This window comes from Rattus norvegicus, chromosome 6 (assembly GCF_036323735.1).
Source record: "Rattus norvegicus strain BN/NHsdMcwi chromosome 6, GRCr8, whole genome shotgun sequence".
Classification (NCBI taxonomy): domain Eukaryota; kingdom Metazoa; phylum Chordata; class Mammalia; order Rodentia; family Muridae; genus Rattus; species Rattus norvegicus.
In genome coordinates, this window is record NC_086024.1 from 31961665 (window position 1) to 31989496 (window position 27832).

General features: G+C 45.2%; 1 protein-coding gene and 1 pseudogene across 2 annotated transcripts in view; both read right to left on the reverse strand.

Moving 5' to 3' along the window:
- Window positions 1-218: 218 nt before the first annotated feature.
- Rbbp4-ps4 (RB binding protein 4, chromatin remodeling factor, pseudogene 4) lies at window positions 219-13039 on the reverse strand (annotated as a pseudogene).
- A 154-nt stretch (window positions 13040-13193) lies between these two features.
- Window positions 13194-27832, reverse strand: part of Rab10 (RAB10, member RAS oncogene family) — a 64697-nt gene continuing 50058 nt past the window's right edge. The window contains exon 6 of one of the 2 annotated variants that reach the window (XM_063262358.1): window positions 13194-13229. In XM_063262358.1, the coding sequence (XP_063118428.1) occupies window positions 13209-13229 (21 nt within the window). In that variant the 3' untranslated portion in view covers window positions 13194-13208. Of the gene's footprint in view, window positions 13230-25240; window positions 27403-27832 lie in introns of those variants that run through there. The other variant, NM_017359.2, reaches the window with a different exon arrangement.

Sequence of the window (27832 nt, forward strand, 5' to 3'; positions counted from 1 at the left end):
CGCCACCTCCTCCTGGGTCGTAGCGGCGCTCCCCGCCTGGCAGCCCAGCAGAGCCTCGAGAGTCACGTGGCCAGCCTCCTCCCACGGGGCGCCGGCCCCCACCCCCATCCCCGCCCCGCGCCCCGCCCGCCGGGCCCGCGCCCCTGGAGCGCCCAGGTGACGGCTGGCGACAGGGCGCTTGTGGTGGAGATGGGTAGGGGAAAGGAGAACGGGGTCCGATGGGGTTCTGGCCCGGTGTCCTAGGTTATCCCTTCGTGCCAAGGCCTAACGGAGTCTGGACCCAGGACCGCTGCGTTGCTCACGTCCGCTACTCCAAGCCGGAGGCGATGCTCGTTTGCCGGGATGCTCTGACTGGGGAGGAGCAAAAAGGGCGGGTGGCACTTGGAGTGTGAATCTAAGTTGTCTCGGAATCTTGTAAAAGCACTTTCCAAACCCACGCTCCCCCAACCCGACCCCAACCCAACCTCCACCCCCATTCCCACCCCAGTCAGTTCTGTAGATGGTGAAACAGGTTCAAGCACCTGAACGATTGGAGTCAGTGGCACAACTCATTTTTTTTTTAATGGGCTCTTTCTTTTCTGTTCTCTCCATCAACTTTCATCCACTGCTGACTGAGGCCCTGGAGTTCCTTTAGAGGAGAAGAAGCCTTTCCCAGAGCTTTGCTGGCCTTGGTCTCGCACCGGGCTGGAGGCTCACTTCGCTCCAGTGTGCCTGCGGCGCCCTCTGCAGATGTAGGCCGGTCATGGATGAGTGCCTTCGGAGAAGGACCTTGGTCCCTAGTCTGGTCCTCTAAAGCCCTCCATGCCCTCAGGAGACTTCCACACGGGTACACACAAACCCTTTCATCTGACGGACCTGAACCCCAAAGGAAATGGCAGCGGATAGCACCTTTTCTGCTTTTGTCTGTTTAAAACTAGGGTCTCTCTGTGTGTAGTCTAGATTGGCCTACGGGTCAGGCTTGAGCCATGGAGTCAGGAGCGGTTTTTCCTTTTCTTTTCCATACCCAGGGCCTGTCGCATGACAAGCAACTGCTCTACCACTGGGGTATCCCCAGCCCTTCTCTCATTTTCAGTCTTCAGACAAGGCTCAAGAAGCTGCCCAGGCTGACCTTGAACTTCCTCTCTAGCATAGCCAAGCCCTTGAATTTCCAATCCTTCTGCCTCAGTGCCCCAAGCAGCTGGGACCATAGGCTTCTGAGATCATACACTGTATGGAAGCAAAACCTGTGGGCACTTCCTGTGCACATCTGGCTGCAGTCACCACCTTCACCTGCAGCCATTCGGGAAAGCCTTCTGCCCATTAAGCCAGTTGAAAGCCTTCCCCTCCAAGCCCCCATTTCCCAGGTAACACCAAATGGGCACAGGGAATGCCTCCAGATCTCCTTCAAGAGCAAGTGCTAAGCCATCTCTCTAGACCTTTAAACTAATGTAAAAATTAATGTAACTTTAAAAACTAAGACATCGGGCTGGAGAGATGGCTCAGTGGTTAAGAGCACTGACTTGGTGTTCCAGAGGTTCTGAGTTCAAATCCCAGCAACCACATGGTGGCTCATAACCATCTGTGTGCCTGAAGCCAGCTACAGTGTAGTTATATATAATAAATAAATACATCTTTAAAAAAAAAACCTAAAACATCTGTTAAAGATTCTGTATTTAATGGGGGTGAAGGCAGATGGAGGATGGAACCCTGAAAGAGATGAGTGAATGAAAGTTTACTTTCCCACCTGATAGGGCAGAGGGTCTCTCTTGAATAGTGTGACCTCATGTTGTGTTCCTCTGAAGTTGAAAATTCTATCCTCAGAGAGAAGGTAAACTAAAGGAGCCTCAGGAAGTCCCTGAAACCGATCAGATTCATTAGGCCCAACTCCAAAGCCATGCAACAAAAGAAGACTCTGAGACTAGATCAGCTACCTCGAAAAAGCAGAAGCCAACTGAGCTGTTTCGAAGAGGTTTAGACCAACTGAGCCACTTTGGAAGGACTCTCTCTAACGTGATGAACTGCCCAGAGGCTGTGCAATGTGTTCCAGATTTCCAGCTTTGTAAGCTGTCAACCATGCTGGGATGGGCTTTGGTGATGAAGCTGTCTTTGAATAATTTCTGCTCCATGTTCCTTGCCCACATTCCTAATAAAATTCATGGTTCACCAAACTTAACTTTAGTGGTAACTGTAGTTCGGTCTGTCATGGGCTCCCTGAGGTGAGTAGATATGTGTGTCTCCTCACACACATATTCTCAGGAAAAGTTTTGTCACGCAACACAATATGACAGTTTATAGAGTAAAGGCCAGGGTAGCAAGCATAAGCCCAACTCCAGACAGCAGGTGTGTAGGGCAATACAGTCTCCTGGCTGTCAAACCCTGGAAGTAGCTATCATATCTGTGGCAGTAGTCTCATGCATGGTCCTCAGCACTCGGACCACTCAGAAATTCCCAGTGCACGTTATAATTTCCAGCCATGGTTCCAGTGACACCTGGTCCTTTTAAGTAGGAAAAGTCATTTGGAATTCACACTCTGGGTGCTGGAAGGCTCATTGCTATACACCATTCAGCTACAACACTGTGTAGCCCAGGCTGACCAGGAACTTGCTAGGTAGCTGAGGATTGCCTTGAATTTTTGAGGAAGGGTCTCACATGGCCCAGGATGTAGCAAGAATTGCCTTAAATTTCTGATCCGCCTACATCCATCTCAGTGTGTGGCCTGTAAGTGTGCAGCACCAGGCCCAGTTTTATGTGGTGTTGGGCATTAGACCCAGGTCTTTACAAGTTTCTAAGCAAGCGCTCTACATTCTAAACACCATCCCCATCCTTAAAGAAATAGAGGGGTTGCGGCAGTGGCTCAGCAGCCAGGAGGCCTGGCTGCTCTTCCTAGAGTTTCTGAGTTCAATTCCCAGCAGCTACATGGTGGCTCGCAACCATCTGTAACAAGATCTGATGCCCTCTTCTGGTGTGTCTGAAAACAACGACAACGTACTCGAGTTAAATATGTGTATCTTTTTAAAAGAAAAAAAAAAAGGAAATGTAAGCTGGACGTGGCAATGCACTCAACTTCAGCACTCGGAAGGCAGAGGCAATGAGATCTCTGAGTGTTAGAGGCCAGCCTGATCTATGTAATTCAGAAAAAGCCATAAAGACATTGTTGAAAGAAAGAAAGAAAGAAAGAAAGAAAGAAGGAAGGAAGGAAAGAGAGAAACAAGCAAGCAAGCAAACAAACAAACAAAGAAATCAGAGTGAAGGGAATGTTAAGAGTCACAAGAAATCCTTACCTGTAGATTCTAATTAACAAATAAAAAACAAAATCATGAAATACTCGTTTCGGGAAGTCAGACAAGAGTTTTGGTCAATAGAGCTGAACAAATCAGTCAGCTGGAAGCCTGATATAATTGAGTTATTTGTCATTTGGGCATTTTTAGGGGCAGGAAGGGTTTCTGAGACAGAGTCTTGCTATGTACTCCAGACTGGTCTTGAATTCATGATCCTCCTGCCTCAGTATACTGGGATTAAAGTCAGTTATCACTGCAGCATCTGAGGTACTATTTTCTTTCAATGTGTCTGGTTTTTATAGAAAGATTTATTTATTTTATGTATATGAACACACTGTAGTTGTCTTCAGACACACCAGAAGAGGGCATCAGATCTCATTACAGATGGTTGTGAGCCACCATGGGGTTGCTGGGAATTGAACTCAGGACCTCTAGAAGGGCAGTCAGTGCTTTTAACCACTGAGCCATCTCTCCAGCCCCTGGGTTTTTTTGGGTTTTGTTTGTTTGTTTGTTTGGTTGGTTGGTTGGTTTTTGGTTTTTGTTTTTTTGGTTTTTTTATTATCTTTTTAAAGATTTATTTTTGGGGTTGGGGATTTAGCTCAGTGGTAGAGCACTTGCCTAGCAAGCGCAAGGCCCTGGGTTCAGTCCCCAGCTCCGAAAAAAAGAAAAAAAAGATTTATTTTTATTTTCATTTATGTGCATGTTACAAGGTGTCTTAGAGGCTAGAAGGTCTCAGACCCTCTCTCTGAGCTGCAGTTAGGAAGTACCCAGCTTGGACACCGAAAATCAAGTTCGGATCCTCTGGAGGAAAAGAAGCGCACTTAACCATTGAGCCGGCTCTCCAACTCCAAGTACAATGTTTCCATTCTAAATAAGCTTAACAATAGTGTGATTAACATGTTTCATAATAATACATGTATGACTTTCCTTTTGAGATAGGGACTTTGTAGCCCAGACTAGCCTCAAACTCATTATGTAACTCAGGATTACCTTGAAATCCAGATCTTCCTGACTCCTGACCTGTTAAGTGTTTAAGACATTGGTTGGGCTTGGTGTTGGGGTGCATGCCTTTAATTCCAGTACTTGGGAGGCAAGGTGGATCATGGTGAGTTTGAAGCCAGCCTGATCTACATAGCAAGTTCCAGGACAGCCAGAAATATGTCATAAGACCACACTTGACTAGTAAGGTTATTTTAATTGAGTCCTGAAATCACTTTATTTTTAAAGGCAGTTTCTCCCTGCATAGCTCATATTCAAGAGTGGTTTCCCAACCCCTGCTGCCTCACCTTCTCAAACACTGGAATTATAGCATGTATTATCATGCCCAGCTTTCTTTGTGCATGCATGTGTGCATTCGTGCCTCTGTCTGTGTGCATGCAAGCCGCAGCAAGCCACAGCAAGCATATGGAGGTCAGAGGACAGCTTTTAAGAGTTACTTCTCTCCTTCCAAGGCTGGTTTCAGGGATGGCTGAAGGTTTCACAAGAGAATGAACCCAACGGAGCCATGTTGAGGCAGAAAAGTAAAGGTTTTGTTTAAAGCAGGAATTCATAGTCTCCAAGACAAGGGAGTACTGCACCGAAAAGGGGAATCTGGGGTCTTATAGGGTGATTTTAGTTGGACAGGAGCATGACAAGAGGGCATTAAGGAAGAAGGAACTGCCACAGGCTGCACTGAGTCAATGTTTACAGGGGGAGGGGCTCTGTCTGTTAGGATAGCAGGAGGCTGTGTTCAAGTTGTTCTGCTGAAATGAGGAGTCAACGGGCTTCTGACCACTCAGGTTCCCTTCCCTTGAAGGAGCAGGGTCCTGCACAGGTCGTTCATCTCAGTGTCTTAGGTGACTCCACCTCGGGAGTAACGTAACGCGCGAGATTACAAAACTGCTAGGAAAAACATCTGAGGATCTAGACCACCTTGTGCTAGATGATGACTCCTTAAGACTCCAAAAGCTTGGGGCTGGAGAGATGGCTCAGTGGTTAAGAGCACTGGCTATTTTTCCAGAGGACCTGGTTTCTATTCCCAGCGCCCACCTGGCAGTCCACACTGTCTGAACTGCAACTCTAGAGGACTCAACTCTTCTGATCTTGGCACCAGGCATGCATGCATGTTGTACACAGATATATACAGGCAGCCCCCATATATGTGTGTGTTATATATATTATTGTATGTATTCATAATATGCATATATATGTATAATATGTGTAGCTTATAAGTACATTATATGTACATATACAAACATATACTTAAATGTATGTGTTAATTGCAGAGTTGGACTTTTTTGGTTTTGTTGTTTTGAGACAGGATTTCCCTGTGTAACCCTGGCTGTCCTGGAACTCCCTCTGTAGACCAGGCTGGTCTCAAACTCAAAGATCCTCCCGCCTCTGCCTCCTGAGTGCTGGGATCAAAGCCATGAGCTGGGCTGGAGAGATGGCTCAGTGGTTAAGAGCACTAACTGCTCTTCCAGAGGTCTTGAGTTCAAATCCCAGCAACCACATGATGGCTCACAACCATCTGTAATGAGATCTGATGCCCTCTTCTGATGTGTCTGAAGATAGCTACAGTGTATATAATAAATATTTAAAAAAAAAATAAAGCTGTGAGCCTCCACCAGTGTTGTACTTCTTTAAAATGGAAAGGGGGGCTGGTGATGGTGTCTTGGCATCTTTCTGTCCTGCTGTCTGGCCAGTACTTGCCTTCTTATTTAACCTTTTCTTGCTACACACCCAATAAACATTCATTTGAAATCAGAATATAAATAGATAGTTAGATAAATATATATAACTGGGGCTAGGAGTGTAGCTCAGTTGACAGAGTGCCTGCCCAGCATACAGGAGGCTCTGAGTTCGATTCCTTGCACCTCACAAAACCGGGTGTGGTGGCACAGACCTGTAAAGCCAGCACTCGGGAGTTAGAAGCAGAGGAATCAGAAGTTCAAGGCCCTGGATTACAAAAAAATAAAAAGAATTAAAATTTAAACTATCAATAATAGGGGGCTAGAGAGATGCTCAGTGGCTAGAAGCACTGAATTTTCCTCCAGAGGACCTGGGTTCAATTCCCAGTACCCACATGGCAGCTCACAACTGTCTGTAACTAGCATCTTCACAGACATACAGGTAGGTACCAATGCACATAAAATGAAAATAAATTATTTTTTAAAGGAGCTCGAGCATATATTGTTGCTGGAGATGGTTACCTGGTTAAGTTCACTTGCTGCTCTTTCAGAGAACCCCAGTTTGGTTCCCAGCACCCAAATAACAGCTCACATTCCTGACTTGATATGGTAAGGTCAGCAACATCCTGGAGAGTCTTTTAAATCAGGAGTGGGAATCAAAAGGGAAGAATAGAATTCTTTTCAACGTAAAACAACAAAACCTGTAACAGACAAATATAATCAGACAAATTACCAACTAACTCATCCTTTCTGCCTGCTGGGTGCTGGGGGCTGGAGAGATGGCTCAGCAGTTAAGGGCACTGACTGCTCTCCCAGAGGATCCAAGTTAAAATCCCAGCACCCGCATGGCAGCTCACAACTGTCTGCAACTCCAAGACCTTACACTCTCACACAGTCATACATGCAGGCAAAACACCAATGCGCATGAAATAAAGGCAAAGATTTTCTTTAAAAAGTTGTCACAGTGCCTCCCACTGTCAAGCTGGGGGAATCTGGCAGCAAGGGCAGAAGTCAGGAGCTACCAACACTGGATGTCCTGCTCTAGTCTAACCTAGAAGTTTCCAGAACTAGAAAATCCCTCCTCAGTCACCTCTATAGTGACATAGTGACTGAACAGCTGGGATGTCTTCTTGGTAAGTTGTGCTTGATTACACACACACACACACACACACACACACACACACACACACACACACGCATGTACTATATATATATATATATATATATATATATATATATATATAATAGGCACTTACACAGTTAGTCATGGAGAGCAACAGGCCTGCTGGTAATGGTGTCAAACTATAATGGTCAAAGACTAACCCTACAAAACTTTTATCAAGGATTAATTTAATCTTTTTTTTTCTTTTCTTTCTTTCTTTTCTTTCTTTTTCTTTTTTTTTTCAGAGCTGGGGACCGAACCCAGGGCCTTGCGCTTGCTAGGCAAGCGCTCTACCACTGAGCTAAATCCCCAACCCCTTAATTTAATCTTAAAAACAAATACAAACTAGCAATTTGCTCTTTCTCAACATGACAGTTCACTAGTGGTACAACTGCCAGGTAAAAAACATACATCTTTACAACTTGGTGGTTCCAAGTTTAAAAAAAAAAAAAACCAGGAAGAAAGAAAAAGAAGGAAGGAAGGAAGAGAGGAAGGAAGGAAGGAAAAAACCACACACAACAAAAAAGACTTTGTTCAGCTCTCCGGCCACAATTGGAGCCACCAATGAGGCTTTGTTGAATTAAGCCCCCCCAGTTAAGATTTAGAAAACACCATGGATTGGGCTAACACCATTGTTGGTGGGCTGTGTCTCAAACCAGTGATAAATCCATCTCAGGGTTCAGAGGAAAACAAGGAGAGTCTAAAATCAATGCAGGGCCGGAGAGATGGCTCAGTGGTTAAGAGCACCGACTGCTCTTCCAAAGGACCTGAGTTCAATTCCCAGCAACCACATGGTGGCTCACAACCATCTGTAATGGGATCCGATGCCCTCTTCTGGTGTGTCTGAAGACAGTGACAGTGTACTCGCATACATGAAAAAAATAAATAAATCTTTAAAATCAGTGCAGACATATCATTCCTTCAGGGTCTTCGTCATTATAAATGTTCTCTGCTATCTGCCACACTTGGATGGTATTGTCTTCTGATACAGAACAAATCACCCAAGGTTCATTGGGATTCCAGGAGAAGTCAGATATCTTGGCAGTGTGACCACCAGGAATAAACAACTCTGGTGGGCCATCCTCTGCTTCTTCTGGGGATTGTCTCTTCCCAGACATTCAGCCGACGGTCAGTACCACTGGAAGCTAAGATAGTCTCATTGTGAGGTGACCACTGAACTTGGAATACTTCATCCTTATTGCGATTCAAAGGAATGCAACTTGAGGTTCAGATTTCTCAGACCCCACAAGGCAACGGTCTTGTCAGCTGATCCTGTGGCAAGAATGAACTCACTTTAAGGATTGAAAGATAAGCAATTCACTTCAGCTGTGTGAGCATCAATGGAGGGAGTGGCTTGGAAGTATTCGTTCCTGACCCATAAGCAACTCTCCCGAACAGAGACTCGTGGAGCAGATGCCAGGAAACGTCCTCTACTACTGCTGTATGCCCTGCAAAGATGACTTTTGCGTCCACCACTTTTCCTTCTTTGGAAATGCACTGATGTCCCACAGGCAGACGATATGATCATCTGAAGCACTAAGTAAGTAGCCTCTGAGATTTGGAGTCCCAGAAAACCCATAACCTTCCTTCGGATGTCCACGGTGACTCCCCAGAAGGGTCTGGTTTAGAAGGGTGCTTTGTGTAGTCAAAAACAAGAACATCACCGGATGGAGTCGTCGTGGCAATGATGCAAGGGTTCTAAGTCATGTACCGGGCCCTGTTTCCTTCTCTTTCGTGGTTGATCTTGTTTCTATTTCAATTTTCCCACTGACAGAACCTAAACCCCCAAATTCTCCCTTCTCACTGTCAAAATGCGTTGTATCAAACTGATCATCATCATTAGGGATGGTTTTATTCATCCGATGTATGTGTTCCCAGGACAAGCCGATGAATGCTGAAATCTTTCCCTTAGGGCCTGGTCACATCTGGAAGCCACTGGACAGTTAGATGGGGCCACTCCAAGGCTTGGGTCATCACTAAATCATAAAGAAAAGGGGTCTTCTTCTTCTTCTTCTTCTTCTTCTTCTTCTTCTTCTTCTTCTTCTTCTGCCATATTTTGTACTCCTCGTTGATTACATGTTCTTCCACAACATCATCAAAGGCTGCTTCCTTGCTAGCCATGGCGGCAGGAGAGCCAGGAGGGGTTGGGGAATCCCCGGGTCGTGCGTTGCAGGAGGGGTGGGAGGCTACGGGCCTTCCCTCATAGTTCTAGCCTCATGAGTATACCAAAACTCAGCTCAGAACCACCGTGAAACGCTAGCTAATCGTAAGAACATCTTTGCAAGCCTAGCAGTCAGGGCGTGTGCCTTTAATCCCAGCACTCCAGAGGCAGAGGCAAGCTGATCTCCGAGTTCCAGGACAGCCAGGTCTACAGAGCGAGTTCTAGGACTACACAGAGAAATCCTGTCTAGAAAAACAGAAAGAAAACAAACAAAAAAGGAAAAAGAAAACCCCTTTGTTTTTTACTTTCTTTATGCAGAGAGCGTGTGATGGTATACACATGTAATGTCAGCCGAGGCAGGCCAATCAAGAAGTCGAAGATAGCTTGGTCCACACTGAGACCTTGTTTCAATCAAACAAAACAGCTGGTAAACCTGGCCAACAGCCGACCTCTGTGGAGGTTGTGGACCCCAGGGGAACCTGTTGTGAATGTGGTCTAAAGCTTGCATTCTGTCATTTGGGTTCCCAAAACTGCACAAAAATCCGTATGTGAGACGCTGAGAGTCCCTGCCCTCAATTGATTGTGATTGGTAAATAAAGTTTCTGGTGGCCAATAGCTGGGCAGGGAGTGTTTTGGAAGCTATGTTTTTGTGTTTCCCATATATTCAGGTAATATTTAATTCATTCTCAGACCTCTGATGGGGTTAAAGACTAGTTATAGCCCAATAAGCAAACTTAAGTTGTTTTTTTCTAAAGATTTATTTATTTTATTTATGTGAATACACTCTAGCTATCTTCAGACACACCAGAAGAGGGCGTCTGATCCCATTACAGATGGTTGTGAGCCACCATGTGGTTGCTGGGATTTGAACTCAGGACCTCTGGAAGAGCAGTCAGTGCTTCTAACCACTGAGCTCCAGTCCCAAACTTAAGTTGTTTAACATTGAAGAAAATTATGTAGATTTGAAAGGATAGTTTCCAGACAGTAATACAAGTTAAAACCAAAACATAATTCAGGTATAGAATTATAAACTCCTTAAGTTAGGATAGATGTTAGAGTAATGTACCTAAAAGTTGATAGGCTGGACGTTATTAGTGTATAGCGAATCTTACAGTTCACATAACTGTTAGAACTATGTTCATAGTGTATCTGAGAGAAAAAGGTGTTTTTAATGAACAAAAGGGGGGAAATGCTGTGGATGTGCTCTAATGCTTGCATTATGTTTTTTCGGTTCCCAAAATTGCATGAGAATCGGCCTGTCAGATGCTGAGGGTCCCTGCCCCCCAGTTGGTTCTGATTGGTAAATAAAGTTGTCGGCAGCCAATGGCTGGGCCGGGAGACAGAGGCGGGACTTTAGGATCAGGGGCAAGGGGACTGAGAGAGAAGAAAGAACACCTACAATGCCTGGAAAGGAACAAATTCAGGCTTGAGAGCTGCGGAAGAGCGAGTGCCAATCATGTAAGAGCAAGGGAACCGTGGCCCCAGCACCCCTCCCCCATTGGGTCTGGAGTAGCAAAGATGAAATATAGATTTTAGTAAGTAATAACTCAGGAGTATCCGAGGAGAGGTGTTAGCGACGTGGAAGTTTGGGAGTGGCCCAGCCATAAAGCTTATTAAATATAAGGCTGCACATGTGGGTCCTTCCTTTGGGCATCCAGAGAGGAATGCGGGTCGCCGCCGTCGGGTCAATGTGAGTAGCATTAATTGTCTACTGCAACAGAACCTACTCGTGTTGTTTTGTTAACCGGACATATTGTCAAACTGCCTTCAAAACACTCACGTCTATACCCCTGGGTTAGTGCCGCTTTCAACTGTGATTGGAGAAGCCCCTTTTCTGCAGTTGACAACAATGCAGACTCAGGACAGGCAGAAGGTCGAGAATAAGTGACTGTCAGGTGTCCTGCCACAATGGGACATCTACACCAACATCCCACTCCTTCCAAGCTCAGGAAGATGGGGCCATAGTGTGTGAGCCAGAGGATGTGCTGTGTATTGCTGCCTTCTGGGCATGACATGGCTGCTGTAACCGTGAACTCATAGCAGCTCTTGTCAACTGTGCATTCCAACGTGGCTTTTTAAAAGAGGGGCTCATGAAGTTCCGTTCCCAGCTGAGAAGCTACTGGTAGTCGATGCTTACACAAGCATGGAGATCTTAGATGATGCTCTAATGAGAAGTAAATAGCACGAAAAATAATGGGGGCAGGGGAACTGAGAGGTTGCAAATGCGTCCTCGCTCTACAAGGGTGTGCGTATAAATGTGGATCCCCACACTCATGGAAATGTGTGGCTTGCCTTCTAGTCTAGTTTGCTTTCTGTCACAGGGATAAAACACAGATCAAAAACTGCCAGGAGAAATAAGGGCTTATGTCAGTTTACAAGTTATAGTCCTTCATTGAGGGAGGTCCAGGCAGGAGCTAAAGGCAGGAACCTGGAGGCAGGAATCGAAGCAGGAACCACGGGGGAGTACTGAGTACTCAGTTGCTTCCCATGGTTCATCCACATTGTTTTCTTACATGTACCGGTGTGGCCAGCATGAAGTCAAACAGTCATTTGATGGGGAGGGGTGAGGATGATTATAGGAAAGACAGAGAAAAAAATAAGATTCAATAGACAGATATGGGAGGGTTGCAAGTCATTACCACACCAGCAGTGAGTGCATTTCTCATAGCCTTCCTATACTATGTAACCGTGGGGAGCAAAACTACAAGCAAACAGAAATAATTTGCTAAAATATACACAAGACATTTGTTGTCATCAAAAAAAAAATTCCCTGTTTCTTCCACCAAGGGCAACAGAATCTTCAGTCCCTTGCCTTGAGCCTCAGGTGCACCTCCTCTTATCATTTCGTGCCTCAGCAGGCTGGCAAATGTGCCAGCAGACCCTGACCTCACCTCTCTCTCTGTCTCTCTCTCCCTCTCTCTCTGTGTCTCTGTCTCTGTTTCTGTCTCTCTCTGTCTCTCTCTCCCTCTCTGTGTCTCTGTCTCTGTTTCTGTCTCTCTCTGTCTCTCTCTCCCTCTCTGTGTCTCTGTCTCTGTTTCTGTCTCTCTCTGTGTCTCTCTCTCCCTCTCTGTGTCTCTGTCTCTGTTTCTGTCTCTCTCTCCCTCTCTGTGTCTCTGTCTCTGTCTCTCTCTCTCCCTCTCTGTGTCTCCGTCTCTGTCTCTGTCTCTCTCTGTCTCTGTCTCTGTCTCTCTCCCTCTCTGTCTCTCTCTCCCTCTCTGTGTCTCTGTCTCTGTCTCTGTCTCTGTCTCTGTCTCTGTCTCTCTCTGCTTCAGAGAAGCAGGCAAACGGCTCCCAACACTTGTATGGCCCAGGACCCCTGCCCACGGTGGCATCACCCTCCAGTGCCCTCCCATGGTATCATTAATCAAGGAAACACCCCACAGGCCAATCTGAAGCAGTTCATCATCTGAGCATCCCTCTTTTCAGCTGACACAGTGTGTCAAGTTGACAAAACTATGTGTGCCTTCCTGGCTTTGGTGTTTTGTGTGTACGTTGTGTCTGTGTGTGTGCGCAGTACACTCACACCTGAAAGAGGTCAACACTATGTCTTCTTTGATTGCTTTCTGGAGTCCTTATCTTTACAGTTTTTTAATTTTTAATTTTAATTAATTTTAAAAAACGCTCCAGATTGGGGGTTGAATATATACAGCCAAATGCGTGCTAGACAAATGCTGTACCACTGAGCTACGGCCTTGGCCAAGTCCCATCTTATTTTCTGAGATAGGGACTCTCGTTGAGCCTGACTGCTGTGCATGGCTTTCATAGGGCTGCTAGGGACAAAGCTCCGGTCCTTAGGCTTGAACAGCAAGGGCTTTTCCCTGAGCCATATTCCCAGCCCCTCCCTTTTCTTACCGGACACTGTGTCATCCTGCCCCATTCTGATAGGTCACTCCTGAGGTGAGCCAGCTGCAGCTCCGCCAGGGCCCCTGGTTCCCAAATCTTAAGGCTTCCTTTTTCATTCATTTCATTGCAGTAGATTCCTGAGGAGCACAGGAAGAAGAAAAGTGTCCCTCTCTGCAAACGTTATTGGTTTTCACTTTCACATCTGACAGGGGCACACGAATGTATGACCTAAGAAAAAACAGTCATTCAAATTTTCATTCTTTTTTTTTTTTTTTTTTTGGTTCTTTTTTTTCGGAGCTGGGGACCGAACCCAGGGCCTTGCGCTTCCTAGGTAAGTGCTCTACCACTGAGCTAAATCCCCAGCCCCTCAAATTTTCATTCTTAAAATGCAGCTTACGTTTCCCCCTTGATGGGCATTTGTTTGTGGTGCTGGGAGTTATGTGTGAAAAAACTAGAAACACCCCCAACAAAATAATGACAGAACTAATTCTCGCAGTTCAAAAATGGCGTAAAGATGTTCTTGACATGGATAATCTTCTAGGCTGCCTTTGTGTTTTTTTTTTTTTTTAATCTTTTTTTTTTTTTTTAGATTTATTTATTTATATTATGTACAGCATTCTGCCTGCATATGTGACTGCAGGCCAGAAGAGGGCACCAGATCTCACTACAGATGGTTGTGAGCCACCATGTGGTTGCTGGGAATTGAACTCATGACCTCTGGAAGAGCAGTCAGTGCTCCTAACCACTGAGCCATCTCTCCAGCTCTCACTGAGCCATCTCTCCAGCCCGGTTTTTTTTTTTTTTTTGTAAATGTATGTGTAGTTTGGTGTGTGTGTGTGCGTGTGTGTGTGTGTGTGTGTGTGTGTGTACTCATGTGTGCACGTGTACGTGTGTGCGACATGACTTTCTAATCTTTTTTTTTTTTTCTTTTTTTCCGGAGCTGGGGACCGAACCCAGGGCCTTGGGCTTGCTAGGCAAGCGCTCTACCACTGAGCTAAATCCCCAACCCCATGACTTTCTAATCTTAAGACGAATGTTCCTCATCTCTTTCTGTTTTATGTCACAGAATATCACAGACTGGGCAATGTAATTTACATAAAGCAGAAATGTACCCTCGCTTTTAGAGTCTGGCAAGTCCAAGTTCAAGGTGAAGATGTCTACCTTTTGTAAGGTCTCTAATCTACCTATGAGGTCCTGCTCCCACAATCTAAGACCCTCTTAAAGGGCCCGCCTCTTAACCTCAGACCATGGCACATGGCTGCTGTCCTTTCTACTTCCAGTTACACACAGCTTCTCTGTGTAGTCCTGGCTATGCTGGAACTCACTCTGTAGATCAGGCTGGCCTTGAACTCAGAGATCTGCCTGTCTCTGCCTCCTGAGTGCTGGAATTAAAGGCATGCACCACCATGACCAGCCCTAGTTACTCAAAATTTAACCTTTGAATTTGTCTCTGTTCTTTCTCTTTTAAAATTACATGTATGAATTTATTATGTCTACATGTGTGAGCACACATATCATGGCTTGTGTGTGTAGGATCTCCTTTCCAGTAGAAAGAATATCTTGTGTGGATGCATCACCTGTCAATTTAAAAAAAAAAAAAACCTATGACCTATAGGAAAGGGTAGAATAGAAGGTGGGATGTCCAGGAGGCAGAATGAATTCTGGGAGGGAGTCAGGCATGGGTGAATTGCCCAAGAAGACGTGATGAGCCTGATGCTTGGCACCTGAGTACTGGTAGGTAACCAGCCATGTGGCAGAATGTGGGTTAAAACAATTGGGTAATCTTAAGTCATGATCTAGCCAGAGAAAAGCCTAGCTATATGATCAAGGTATTTGTAAATATATTTTGAGTCTGAGTCTTATTTCTGGGAGCATGGAGCTGGGAGGAAGAACTAGGCATAACTTGTACATTTTTCCATGATGTGACTCTCAGGGATCGAATTCAGGTCGTCAGGCTTGGCGCAGATGTCTTCACTCACCTTCTCTTTGTACCACCTTGCCTGATTTCCTTTGTATTTCTATACTACCCACACCTCGCGTCAGTTTCCTTCTTCTGTTAGTTATCTTACTCTTGCCTTGCGTGACCAAACTGACTAGGAGAGAGGTGGTGGTGGTGCAAGCCCAGCTTGATACAATGACCCCCCCCCCCCCCCCCCCGCAAAATCCTCAAGGAGTTTAAGTCCATTGGGAATGCAATTCCCAAAATGGTCACCAGGTGGCATAGTGGCTCCATAGTTAATTTTATAGTCTGTTTCCCAGACCTCACCCACAACACACACACACACACACACACACACACACACACACACACACACACACACACACACACACACACACACACACAAGCTCCTGCTAACTCAGTAGAGTTGAGAGTGTTGTGAATCTTGTCAAACAGGGAGCCCTCAGAACTAAAGAATATTTTTATTAGAAAGAATATTAGATTTGAGTCTGGAGATAGTTTCTAGCCCACATTTTATCTTGAGTGTATATTATCTTGAGTACACATTAAGCAAACAGAATGCCAGGTCAGAGGACAAACTTCAGCAGTTCCCTCCAACCTGTGAGTTCCAGGGATCAAACTTGGATCATAAGACTCGGCAGCAAGGGTCCCTACTTGCCGAGCGCTCTCACTGGCCCCATTAGAGATAAGGAATTTAAGATCTATGGGAGTCAGTTTACCCAGTGACTGGCAGTAGTTAGTTTGACCGGTCAGCGGCTTGGATTTTTCCTGGAGCTGGGGACCAAACCCAGGGCCTTGCGAATGCTAGGCAAGTGCTCTACAGCTGAGCTAAATCCCCAACCCCCAGCGGCTTGGATTTTAAAGTTCTTTTAGAGTTATCATTGAAATTGCTTTTTCAAAGAAATTCAAGCTGGGTACAGCGGTCACCCTTACAGCCTCAGCTATTTGGGAGACTGAGGATTACTTGAGCTTAAGAGTCAAAGACTTCATCTCAAAGTAAAACATTAAAAATAAAGCCAGGAGTGAGCTGGAGGAGGAACAGGAATTCAAGGTCACCCTTGGCCACTCAGAGAGCTCAAGGCCACCCTGGGCTACATAAGACACTATCTCAAGCTGTGCTGGGTTTTATTGTCAGGTTGACACTAATCTAGAGCTACCTGGAAAGAGCGCCTTAATGAGGAATGTTTGTGGGAGGTGCCTTGAATATTGAGGGATGTGGACCTAGCCCACTGTGGGTAGCACCATTCCCTAGGCAGAGCGTCCTGAACCACAAACCACAGAAGAAAGCTAGCTGAGAATAAGACCGCAGAGAGCAGGCAATAGGGGTATACTCTCTCCTCTTTGCTCTCAACTGTGGACATGATGTGACTAGTTGCTGGCATTTCTGCCTTGACTTCTCCTTGGTGATGGACTGCAATCAGGAATTGTAAGGACACAAATCTTACAAAGGACAGTTGGCTCAAACCAAGGCTGCCAGATGACAAGCCAGCCATACTTTCCTCAGTGGGAGGCAGAAAAGAAAGCCAGACTCACTGTCCTCTGATGGTAGGAGATACGGGATGCCATGGAGAAACAGCTTCGTAATACAGGTCGCGTTCACCTGGGCTGTTTAAATGTGGGTTCTGGTTGTACTGAGACTCTGTGGTTCACCACTGCACCCCACTTTTGGAAGCGAGGGAATATGCTAAGATCAATCACCTGTACTATATCCCTAGCCCCAAGGTCGTGGGTTTTTTCCCTCCCTCTTTTCCTGCCTTTCTTCTTTCTTTCCTTTTGCGATCGTTTATTGAAGAAGAAACTGCATTCTCTAGATGGGAGAGCTCCCAAGGCAGGTAATCTGAAGAAAACACTTAGCAGTAAGGGTGTCACTGCTGACTCATGAATCTGCCTGCCTATGGGGATCACTAAGTTTAAAAAAAAAAAAGTACTAGCCCTAGAGTCTCAACCCAGCATGTTGCTTCAGATGGGCTGGGTACAACCTTGGTATGGTTTGTGCACATGCTGTGTATGTGCATGTATGTGCACTTTTGTTGGATGGCTGGTCTTGAGACTCTCACATAGCCCAGGCTGTCCTTGAACTGGCTCTGTTGCCAAGGATGATCTTGATGAGAGTTTATAGCACTCGCCATCATAACTTGGCTTCTGGGTTCTGGGGGTTGAGTCCAGGGCCTTAAGCCTGCTGGGCCATGCTGGTCCATGCTGGTCCATGCTGGGCCATGCTGGTCCATGCTGGGCAAGCACTCTACTGAACTGCATCACCTGCCAGAGATGGGCTTTACATTGATTGATTTTAATTTTATTTACGTGGGAGTGTCTTAGTTACTACTTTTGCTATAATAAAACACCCCAATCAAGGCGATTTATAAAATAAAGTGTTTAATCTGGGATTTACATTTCAGAGTGTTAGAGTCCATGAATCATGTGGGGTTGCATGGCACCAGGCAGGCAAGCAGGCATGGCCCCTGAGTAGTGGATGAGAGCTTCCATTTTGGTCTACAAGCATGAGGTAGAAAGTTAACTGGGAATGATGGTAAGGGCTTTTGAGACCTCAAAGGACACCCCACTAACACACCTCCTTCTCTAAGGCCATACCTCATAGCCCTTTCCCAAAAGTTCTACCAACTTGGGATAAAATAATCAAATTTATAAACCTACAGGGCCATCCTCATCCAAACCACTACAGGAGTGAGTGACACACATTCTTGCCAGTGTGTGGAGGTCAGAGGATAACTTTCAGGAGTCAGCTGTCCTCCGACAAATGATCTAAGAACCACCAAGTCATCAGGCTTGAGCAAATAGCTCAACCATTTCACTGCCCTCCCCCGGGTGGGTGGATTTTTAAGACATTGTCCAGCTGACTAATATGCAATTAGGTTTGAGCAGTGCCAGCACAGAGGCCATTTGTCACTCTGTCCACTCTTATCGCTAGCCCACGTTCCATTACTTGGAAGTCACGACACACACCCTTTCCTACTTCCCTGGCACCTAGGCACGAAATTTGGCTTTATCAACTAACATAACCATGGGACTCTGAACCAGAAACAATAGCAAGAGAGAAATGTAGGCCACACAGCCTTCATCGCCAGAAGGGCTTGGGCTCTGGTAGCATAAGTTTCTCAGTGTAAACTCCCCATCCCCCCACACAGCCCTTATGATGACTGGGTAGTTTTATTTGAAGCAGGGTCTCTGTAGCCTTGGCTGGACAAGAACTGCTCACCAACCTGTGTCTCCAACCTGTGTCTATCCTCCTGCCTCATGGACCACCATGCCTAGCTATGACTGACTACATGTATAACAACGCATATAAAACAAACGTGTAAACCAGATGTGGTAGCTCTGATCCCAACACTGAGCTAGCATGGGATATATACCAAGACCCTGACTCTGGAAAAACTAAGAAGTATAGATAATAAATTGTTACGGGGGAGGGAGGGCAACATCTATGCCAAACAGAATTTGGCTGTTCTGGAGACCCACACCCACTTGCCAACAGCCAACAGCCCCATCCTCCCTTTTGAGTAGTCATTTCCTGAATTTTCTAAACACATCACATTTCACTTGCTTACCTTGTTGCAACCACAGTCACTTGGAGAGGCAAAAGTCCTGCGAAGGGTTTGGATTGATGTAATTGAATCTGTTCCTGTGTCCTCAAATTTCCAGTATCCTCAAATTTCCTGTACTGTGGCATTTGGAACCAGACCGCACATTTGATCTTCCCAGGCCTGGCCTCAGAAGTATCCACTGGGCTGGTGAGGTGGCTCAGTGGGTAAAGGAGCTTCTCCACCCAGTCTGATAAACCGAGTTTGATCCCCAGAACTGACAAGGTGGAAGAGAACTGACTCCTGTAAGTTGTCCTCTGACTTCCACATCATGAGAACACACACATACACAAATAAATAAAATGACAATATATTTTTTAAAAAGTATTTATTAGCATGTACACATACAAATAAATGTAATAACAATTTTTTAAAAAGTACTGTTTATTGTAGGGGCTGGGGAAGTTGTTCAGTTGGTAACATCCTTGCCTAGCTTATATGAAATGAAAACCAGAAAACAGGGACTGGAGAGGTGGCTCAGCGGTTAGAGCACTGTCTGCTCTTCCAGAAGACCTAGGTTCAAATCCCACCCACCACGTGGTGGCTCACAACCATCTGTAATGGGATCTGATGCCCTCTTCTGGTGTGTCTGAAGACAGCTACAGTGTACTTATATATAATAAATGAATAAATAGCCCTAAAGGAAGGAGGGAAAGAAGAAAACCAAGAAACGAAACTTTAACACCGCCAGTACTTTATTATAAAAACAAACCCAGAGACTGAAGAGGTGGCTTGGGAGTTAAGAACACTTATTCTGGCAGAGGACCTGAGTTCAGTTCTCAGCACCGATGGGGCAGCTCACAGCCTCCTGTCACTACGCAACTCCAGATTGGACGTTCTCTTGTGGCCTCTACAGGCATCAACATGCATGTGTATACACAGATTCATATAAATTAATAAAAACAAGAAACCAGGTGTTGTGTTTATGTGTATAATCTCAGGGGAGATACAGGAGGGGTATCTGATGCAGCTTCTTGCCCAGGTTCTCTAACAGCTGTCCATGTAGCAGCCCAAAAGAAACAGCCCTCTCACCCTGACTCCCAGCTTCTGCTGTAGCACCTCCCACTTTTGGCTGCCAATGGAAAGCCTGGTTCAACAGCTTTTGCCCCAAGTCTCACCTGTGTGCACACAATCAGCCAATCAGAACCCAGCTTGTCTCAGTAATGTAGGCCTTCTCCAGGGGCTTTCAAAAAAGGCCTGAGAAGCCCCAGGTTACTGGCAGGGAGTTCTTGGGAAACAGATGTAGACTTCCATGCATGAAGCTTCTGCCCTAACAGGGAGTTCCCTCCAGAGACCTCCCACAACTGGAAATACTATCTCTAGCCAGAGGGAATCATTCCTGCCTAAAATAGGTGAGGCCCGAGGGAGGGTCTAGCCCTCAAGACTTGCTTCTTGCTCTGCAAGCCCCCCTCAGCTGCCCCGGCCCCCAAGCCCACTGAGAGCCTTTAAGGTGTAACTAAACAACTTTTTTTTTTCCTTTTCTTTTTTTTCCGGAGCTGGGGACCGAACCCAGGGCCTTGCACTTGCTAGGCAAGCGCTCTACCACTGAGCTAAATCCCCAACCCCACCAAGCAACCTCTTAACTAGCACTTAGAAGTGTGTGAGAAAATAAGAGGGCAGTGACACCTGCAACTTCTTAGTCAGGCACCCCAAAGCCTGCAGGGGACCTCTGAAACACTTCAAGTGGCATCTTTTTGCTGCTGAAGATCTGGCATACTGAAGGTTACCGATCCATTCTTAGAAGGGCAGACAAGACTACAGCTGGAGATAGGAGATGCCTGGCAACCGTTCACTTTAGTGTCATTTAGTGTGCCAAGCCTTGTGTTCAGGCCTCTGCTCTCCATGCAGCTTGGAAGCTGTGAGCACTATGTTCTCCTGCACACATGCAGCCACCATATAGCTCTCGGTCAGTGGCTTGGCTCTGCTTTTGGTTGGGACTTTGGGAGAACTTTGACAACCTAAAATTTGTTAAGATCAAGTTTTTTTTTTTTTTTAAAGATTTATTCATTTATTCATTTATATAAGTACACTGTAGCTGTCTTCAGACACACCAGAAGATGGCATCGGATCTCTTTATAGATGGTTGTGAGCCACCATGTGGTTGCTGGGAATTGAACTCAGGACCTCTGGAAGAGCAGTCGGTGCTCTTAACCGCTGAGCCATCTCTCCAGCCCTGTTAAGATCAAGTTTAAAAATTGTTTCTAATTGTGTGTGTGCGCATGTGCCATCACACTCACACGGAGGTGATAAAGCAACTCGAAGGAGTCAGTTCTCCCTTCCCACTGCATGAGTCCCGGGGATCAAACTCAGGTCTTGGTAGCAAACACCTTCACTGTCTGAGCCACCTCACCAATCCTCAAATGTTTCTGTGGTATGTGGGGCCCACAGGGCTTGCTATTATGGTCGCTGAGATTGTTTTATTTTGTGGGGTGGGGCGGAATGTACAATATGAAACACTGACACTGCGTTCCCATTTAGCATACGCTAGAGACTGAACTCTCTGAATCATCTAGAGCTCTCTTTTTATATTTCGAGCTTGAGTAAATGTTAAACTAGAGAGTGGGAATTTGAGGTGTGGTGGTCTGAGTGAGAATGGTTCCCAAAGGCTCACGTTTGAATGCCTGGTCCATAGTTAGTGGAACTGTTTGTAAAGGATTAGGAGGTGTGGCCTTGTCAAAGGAGGTGTCATTGAAGGTGGGCTTTAAAATTTCAAAAGCTTGGGTTGAGGATTTAGCTCAGTGGTAGAGCGCTTGCCTAGCAACTGCAAGGTCCTGGGTTCGGTCCCCAGCTCCGAGAAAAAAAAAATTTTCAAAAGCTTTTGCCAGGCCCAGTGGCTTGCAGACCAGGTATGAGTTCCCAGTAACTGCTCAAACCCCCAGTTGAATGCTTTCTAAATTGTCTTGGGTCATAACACAGCAACAGAACAGTAACTAACACAGAAGGAGAGTGCTCTGAGTGATCACACACAACAGTCAGGTATGCTAGTATACACTTACAAGCCTGACACTCAGGAAGCAGAAGCAGAAAGCCATAAGTTCAAGGCCAGTTTGAGCTACATTGGGGCTACCAAGCCTGAAAAAACGTTTCAAAAAAACCCACGTTCCTTTCCACATGAACATTTTACGGCTTAAGTCAGAAGTGAGTTCTATCTCTATCTAAGGTGCTCCTTAAAGTAGCTCTTACTGAATACTCATTTCCTGAGTGCTCTTTAGACACCTCTGGGGCGGGAGTAGGGCTAAGCTTGTGCTCAGGTGGGTGAATAACCGTTCCCCCCCCACACACACACAGTAGACTTTCCTGCAAGACAGTCCCTCCATGACTACCAGACCACAGTTCCACTGCAACTTGGCCTTCCATTTTCTAGGCCCAGCCATGTATGGTAGCACATACCTTTAATCCTAGCATTCAGGAGACAGAGCCAGGCAGATCTCTGTAGATTTCAAGCCAGCCAGCACTACACTGTGAGGCTGTTTTTAAAAATAAGGAAGCTAGAGAAATGGCTCAGTAATTAAAAGCACTGTCTGCTCTTCCAGAGGTCCTGAGTTCAATTCCCAATACCCACAGAGTGGTGAACTACTATCTGAAAACTCTAGTCCCAGAGGTTCCAATGGCCTCTTTTGGCTTCCTCAGGCATTGCACATACATGGTGCACAGATATACATACAGGCAAAACACTCATACACATTAAAACACAAACATCTCCAAATAAAAATCTCCAAGGCCCAGATTATTTGCAGTTCACAATGTGACACAAGACTTCAAAGCTACACTTCAGGCACAGGTGGGATGGTCTCCGAGTCCTGTCATAGAACAACCTTGGCTCTGCTACCTGCACACCTATGTCTGATGTGAATGGGTCCGGTCATCTTTATTAACACTGAACTCCTATACTCCAAAGGTCACTAGAGAGCTGGGGTGCAGGTCAGCTGTCGGGGTACTTGTGTACGTGTATGCATGTGGCTCAGTCTCCATCACTGCAGAAACAGACATTGTGTTGCACACCTATAACCACTGTACTTAGGAGGCAGAATTCAAGACCATCCATGGCTACCTAGTGAGTTCAAGACCATAGTAGGCTATGTGAAACCCAACGCCATCTCACTGGACTGTTTAATCAAACTGACTACTCTATTTTCTTTTTTTCTTTTTTTCAGAGCTGGGGACCGAACCCAGGGCCTTGCACTTGCTAGGCAAGCGCTCTACCACTGAGCTAAATCCCCAACCCCGACTACTCTATTTTCTAATGAGAGCTAATGAGCATACCAAATTTCCCCATGAAGCAAAAATTCTATCTATAGCAAGTCAGATCATCTTAATTGTGTAAATGTCACCATTTCTGGGTAGTATAGAAATGTCACTGCTATACTCATCCCTGTCTCATAGGTATCCAATGAATGACACACAAGCAATGGGGACAGTATCACATGGTAGCCCAAACCCTTAATGGTGAGAGCCCCTGAGTCTCGCACTACTTCTCTTCCACAGTTAACTGCTCTTACAAATTATAAGCTGTGGGAAGCATGGCCTACCTATGCATCTTGGCTGGAAATCCCACCTTGAATCGGTCCCCAAGCAAAATGTGCTTTTGCTTGCACCCCTCACTCCCCTACAAGTCACACTGGACTAAAGTCAGTCAATTACAAATGCCGAGTCCACCCACAAAGCTGGCACAAGCCGTATCTCTTCACCTTTGGAGCCATTTTTACTACCATTATCCACTACCAATTTTCTGGGGGGTAACTTCAGAAGCCCACCCTAAAAGATCTGAAGAAAAAAAAAAAACCAACACAGCTTTACTTTCTGCCACAAGATGACTTAGACAAACATCAATAGTAACCCAATAAAACTAGGTGACGGGCACTGGAAGTTCCTACACTAAGTAGGGTCATAAGACCTCCTTCTGCTTCACCAGCCCAGCAAACTTTGCCACCATTTAGGCAGGCTCCATTCAATTCTCGATGGCCTGGGCAGTCCACACTCCTTATCCAAGCCACAGAGACAGGTTTTTTGTTTTTTTTTGTGTTATTGTGAGAGTTTTGGGGGGGGGGGCAGGTGGAGTGGAAGAGTTATTAAAGCTGTCTTAAGAATCAGGCCCAGGCTAGCCTCCTGCCTCCTCATCCCAGCTCTGGTATTACATGTGTGAGCCACCACACTGGGCCTGGACATCTTTCCTGACTGCTCTCACCACTGTAACCCCCCACTGCCTATCAGTCCACTTAGTTGGTCTTCTCATAAAAGCTATGTTCGTTTACAATGCCCATCTTTACAACAGTCTGCCAGCATACACACGCTGAGACCCAATGCATGTGCTTCCTAGAGAAACCCCAAAACTGTCTACTTTCAACTCAGCACTTACCTGGCCCTTCTTGCATAAACTCCTAGTTAATAAGCTTATGAAAAAAAACCCTAGAGACAGTGTCTCACATGTAGGCTTGACCCCCTGCCTCTGCCCCAGTAAGATTTAAAGCATGAGTCAATATCCAGCAATTACTTTTTTTTTTTTTTTTGGTTCTTTTTTTTCAGAGCTGGGGACCGAACCCTGGGCCTTGCACTTCCTAGGCAAGCGTTCTACCACTGAGCTAAATCCCCAACCCCCAGCAATTACTTTTTGACACTGGGTCTTGACACTGACAGTCCAGGCTGCCCAGATCTTCCTATAAAAATGAGGCTAGCCCTTACTTTAATTCTTGATCCTTCTGCCTATACCTTCCAAGTGGTAGCTATCAGATTACTTTTGCTTCCTGAGATGGTGGGTTTATGAGCAGAGACCAGATCCTTTTTTCCTACACCAGTTTCAAAGGGACCATAGGCTATCAACCCTAGACATCAGCAGGAATTATGTGGGTTCAGGGAGAAAAGGCAGAGCAGTACTGAAAACACTCTGGTGACTTAGAAACGCGAAACACCCCTATACCGCTCTCTAGCAGAGACAAGCAGCTATCCTCTCTCTACTGACCAGGCTTTAGCACAGGGTTAATTAAGCACTACTTCTTGCCAATGCTTATGTGAGACTGGAAATACTGTTTTCAAGTAAGAGGATGGGCACTGTCTAAACACCGCTGTGCCACCCTTCAGGACTGAGAGCCCACCCGGGTGCCCTTGGCCCTTGGTTCACTGCACTCGTGTGAGAGGACGTGGGCAGTCTTCCTGTCAGAGGATGACTCTGCTCCTTGTAGGTTCTTCCAAGTGCCCCCTATTTTCCATATGCTGATGCTGACAATGTTGTTGTTCTTCTCTCTTTACCTGCTTTGCAGGATGCCGTCCTGCACTGTTGTCAGGAGCAACCCTCCATCTCCAAAAATAAATGAAAACCAAACCACACAGTTGGAAATCAAGTTTGTTTTTATATGAACAGAAGTAGACCATCTAGAAATATTTCAGTTTATTTAAATTGTTAAGTAGAGTATGAAACCGAATTTGTAGCTAGTACCAGAGAATGGACTGAACTGTTGGTGTTTAATGAGAACAGCTTCTACACAGGATCCCAAGAGACTTACAGAAAGGGGACAAAGCCCTAATAGTAAGCAAATAAAACTCAGGTTTCAAACAGATTATACAAAAATTGATTTATACTCCATTTCCCTTTTGGTTTTTTTTTTTTTTTTGATATTCAGAAAGTGCAGATTTAACAAAGGAGGCCATATCTTTTCTCTGTACAGTGCCGATTATAATTATGCAAACAACAAAACTGTCAGTCTGTTAGCCAAAATCCCAGTGTGTATCTCCAAACCTTAAGTCACTGAATTAAGGGTTAAACAAAGTTTAAAGTAAAGAGGCGACCGCCACAATCCAGATAGAGGGAAGCAACACAAACAGCAAAGATCTAACTAACAACAGTAGGTTTAACCTACAAACTTCAAAAGCTTAGACATTGCATTTTTCATAGTGGAAAATCAGGGATTATTTGGCAATGCTGCTTTTTACTAGTAAACAATGATAGAGTCAAGTGAGGGGGACCCTAAGAACCACCAGTGAGGCATATAAAATTGTCTTTAGGGCACTATCTGAAAAGACCATGGGCTCTTTTAGCAGATATGTCCCTATATTGTTTATGTGAGCCAAGAGGTCATTAAAATGCGTGTCACAGACATCTTCTCAATGGTAGCTGCTGTCCTAAACTCAGCCTCTGCTTGAAATGAATCATGCTATTCACAATTATTTCCACAAAGGTATCATCTTAGGATGCTAGCAGCATAGGGAACTTCGCCTACCCTATCCTAATGAGAAGCAATGAAGCCAAACTAGAACAGAGAAAGAAGGATGGGGTCGGACAGAGCCAGAGAGCTCAGCTTTACACGAGAAGCCTTTTGCTGTCCTTTTTCTTTTTTAAAAAATTCACGGTAATAAGTTTTCTGAGAGGATGTAAAGATAGGACTTGAAATTAATAATATTATGATGTATTTCTAAATCTTACAGTAAAGACAATACCGAAAGTGTTCTTCAGAGGCCAAATCTCAATACATTTGGCAAACGCTAAGACCACTCCTCCTTGCTCTTTATGGTCTTTTTAAAACCAGTCTTTCCTGGGCTACTGAACTGCCAGAGGAGTCGCCATAATGGAGACTAGTCACATTCAGGTTAAGAGGCTTATTCTAGGAAAGTGAATAGGATATACACCTAATTAGAGACAAACCACAACACCCTCCAAACACTAGTGCATGCAATAACTCTTCCATTTCATAAACTCCATGGATAGACAGGAGGGGGGAGGGGAACAGAAGGCAAACTGCGGGTCAGGTTTTAGGAGAGAGTAAATGAGGGGCTGACACCGATTAACTGACATCTGATATAGGCAGTTAGAATTTATCTTTCTGTTTACTTAGCAAGGTAAATCAGTGCTTTATGTTAAACTTGACAAACCTTTCATTTTTAAATAACTCATACCAGGAGTAGTGGGGGCAAACAAAGCAGCATGCAGAAAGATGAGACGCAGGGACAGAGTGGCCCAAGGACCTGGTGGCGGGAATCAGTTTAAATATCAAGGCCACTGGGAATGAGACTGGAAATCAAGTATCACTTCTGCATTACCCTTTGTCCTCGGTTAACTACTGTGAAAGATACAGCCAAGCAAACCACAAGCATCTGAACGGGTTTATGTTGGGATGAAATGTCTCCTGCACATGCTTCCACCGAACAAAAAAGAGAAACCAAAGTAGTTCCTTTCCACATAAGGCACAGGACAAAATTAACCCCACGTACTGATTCAGGGGAAATGAATGTTTTCCTGGCTTGTGTTTCTTTGCTATCACATCTATAGGTTATAGGACTCAAGCACATTATTCATGACAGAAAATCCCACTGTTGTACAAAATAAAATTGTTAATTCTAACTTTTATTCTTATACAATTTGCAGAATAGAGTTGAAATGATTGCTGTAGTTAATGTTGATAAGAGCTGGACTATAATACAACAGAAGTGCAGTGGTGAGCTGAGCAAGAACATCTGAAAATGAAGTCGGACATGATTTCTCTATACATTTTTTTTGTTTGAAGAAAATTATAATAGTCCGCAAGCAGTCACAGATGAAAGAACAAATAAAATAGGTGGACTGAATAGTTAAGATGAGGAACAAAAATATCTGTTTAGAGTTAAAAATGGACAGAGTGTTTTATTTTGCAGCAAGAAGAGAAACGGATGGTGGATGGCAACAGATGGACGGGAGAGCGCTCAGCAGCATTTGCTCTTCCAGCCCGTCACACCTCCTCCACTGCTGATATCTACGTTTTCACTGTTGGGTTCTTTTACAGGGGTCTGCAACAATACAAGGAAGCAAGCAACCATGAGAAAACACTGCATAAATGAAAACAGACTAACTGGAGAGAGTCACAGCAGTACCAGGTTAAACAGCAAAAGGCAATTACAGTCACACGAGGAGGTATTCTTGCACTATGCAAAGTCATAATTTGAAAACTGCTTTTTGTGGTCCTTTAGTTGGACTCCTCTGTAAAGTGTGACAGACATCTCCTGAAAACACTTAATAAAGCATCTCAAACCCTCTTTGCCCTGGCCTATGAGTTCTTAGAACAGAAGGACTACTAAGCCAGCTGTGGCAGCACAGGCCTGTAATCCCAGAACGCAGAACAGTAATTCTAGGTCAGTCTGGGCTACACAGCAAGACCTGTGCCTTGTTTTGAAAGGCTGGTGAGAGAGTTCAGCGGGTTAAATGCCTGTTGTAATAAGC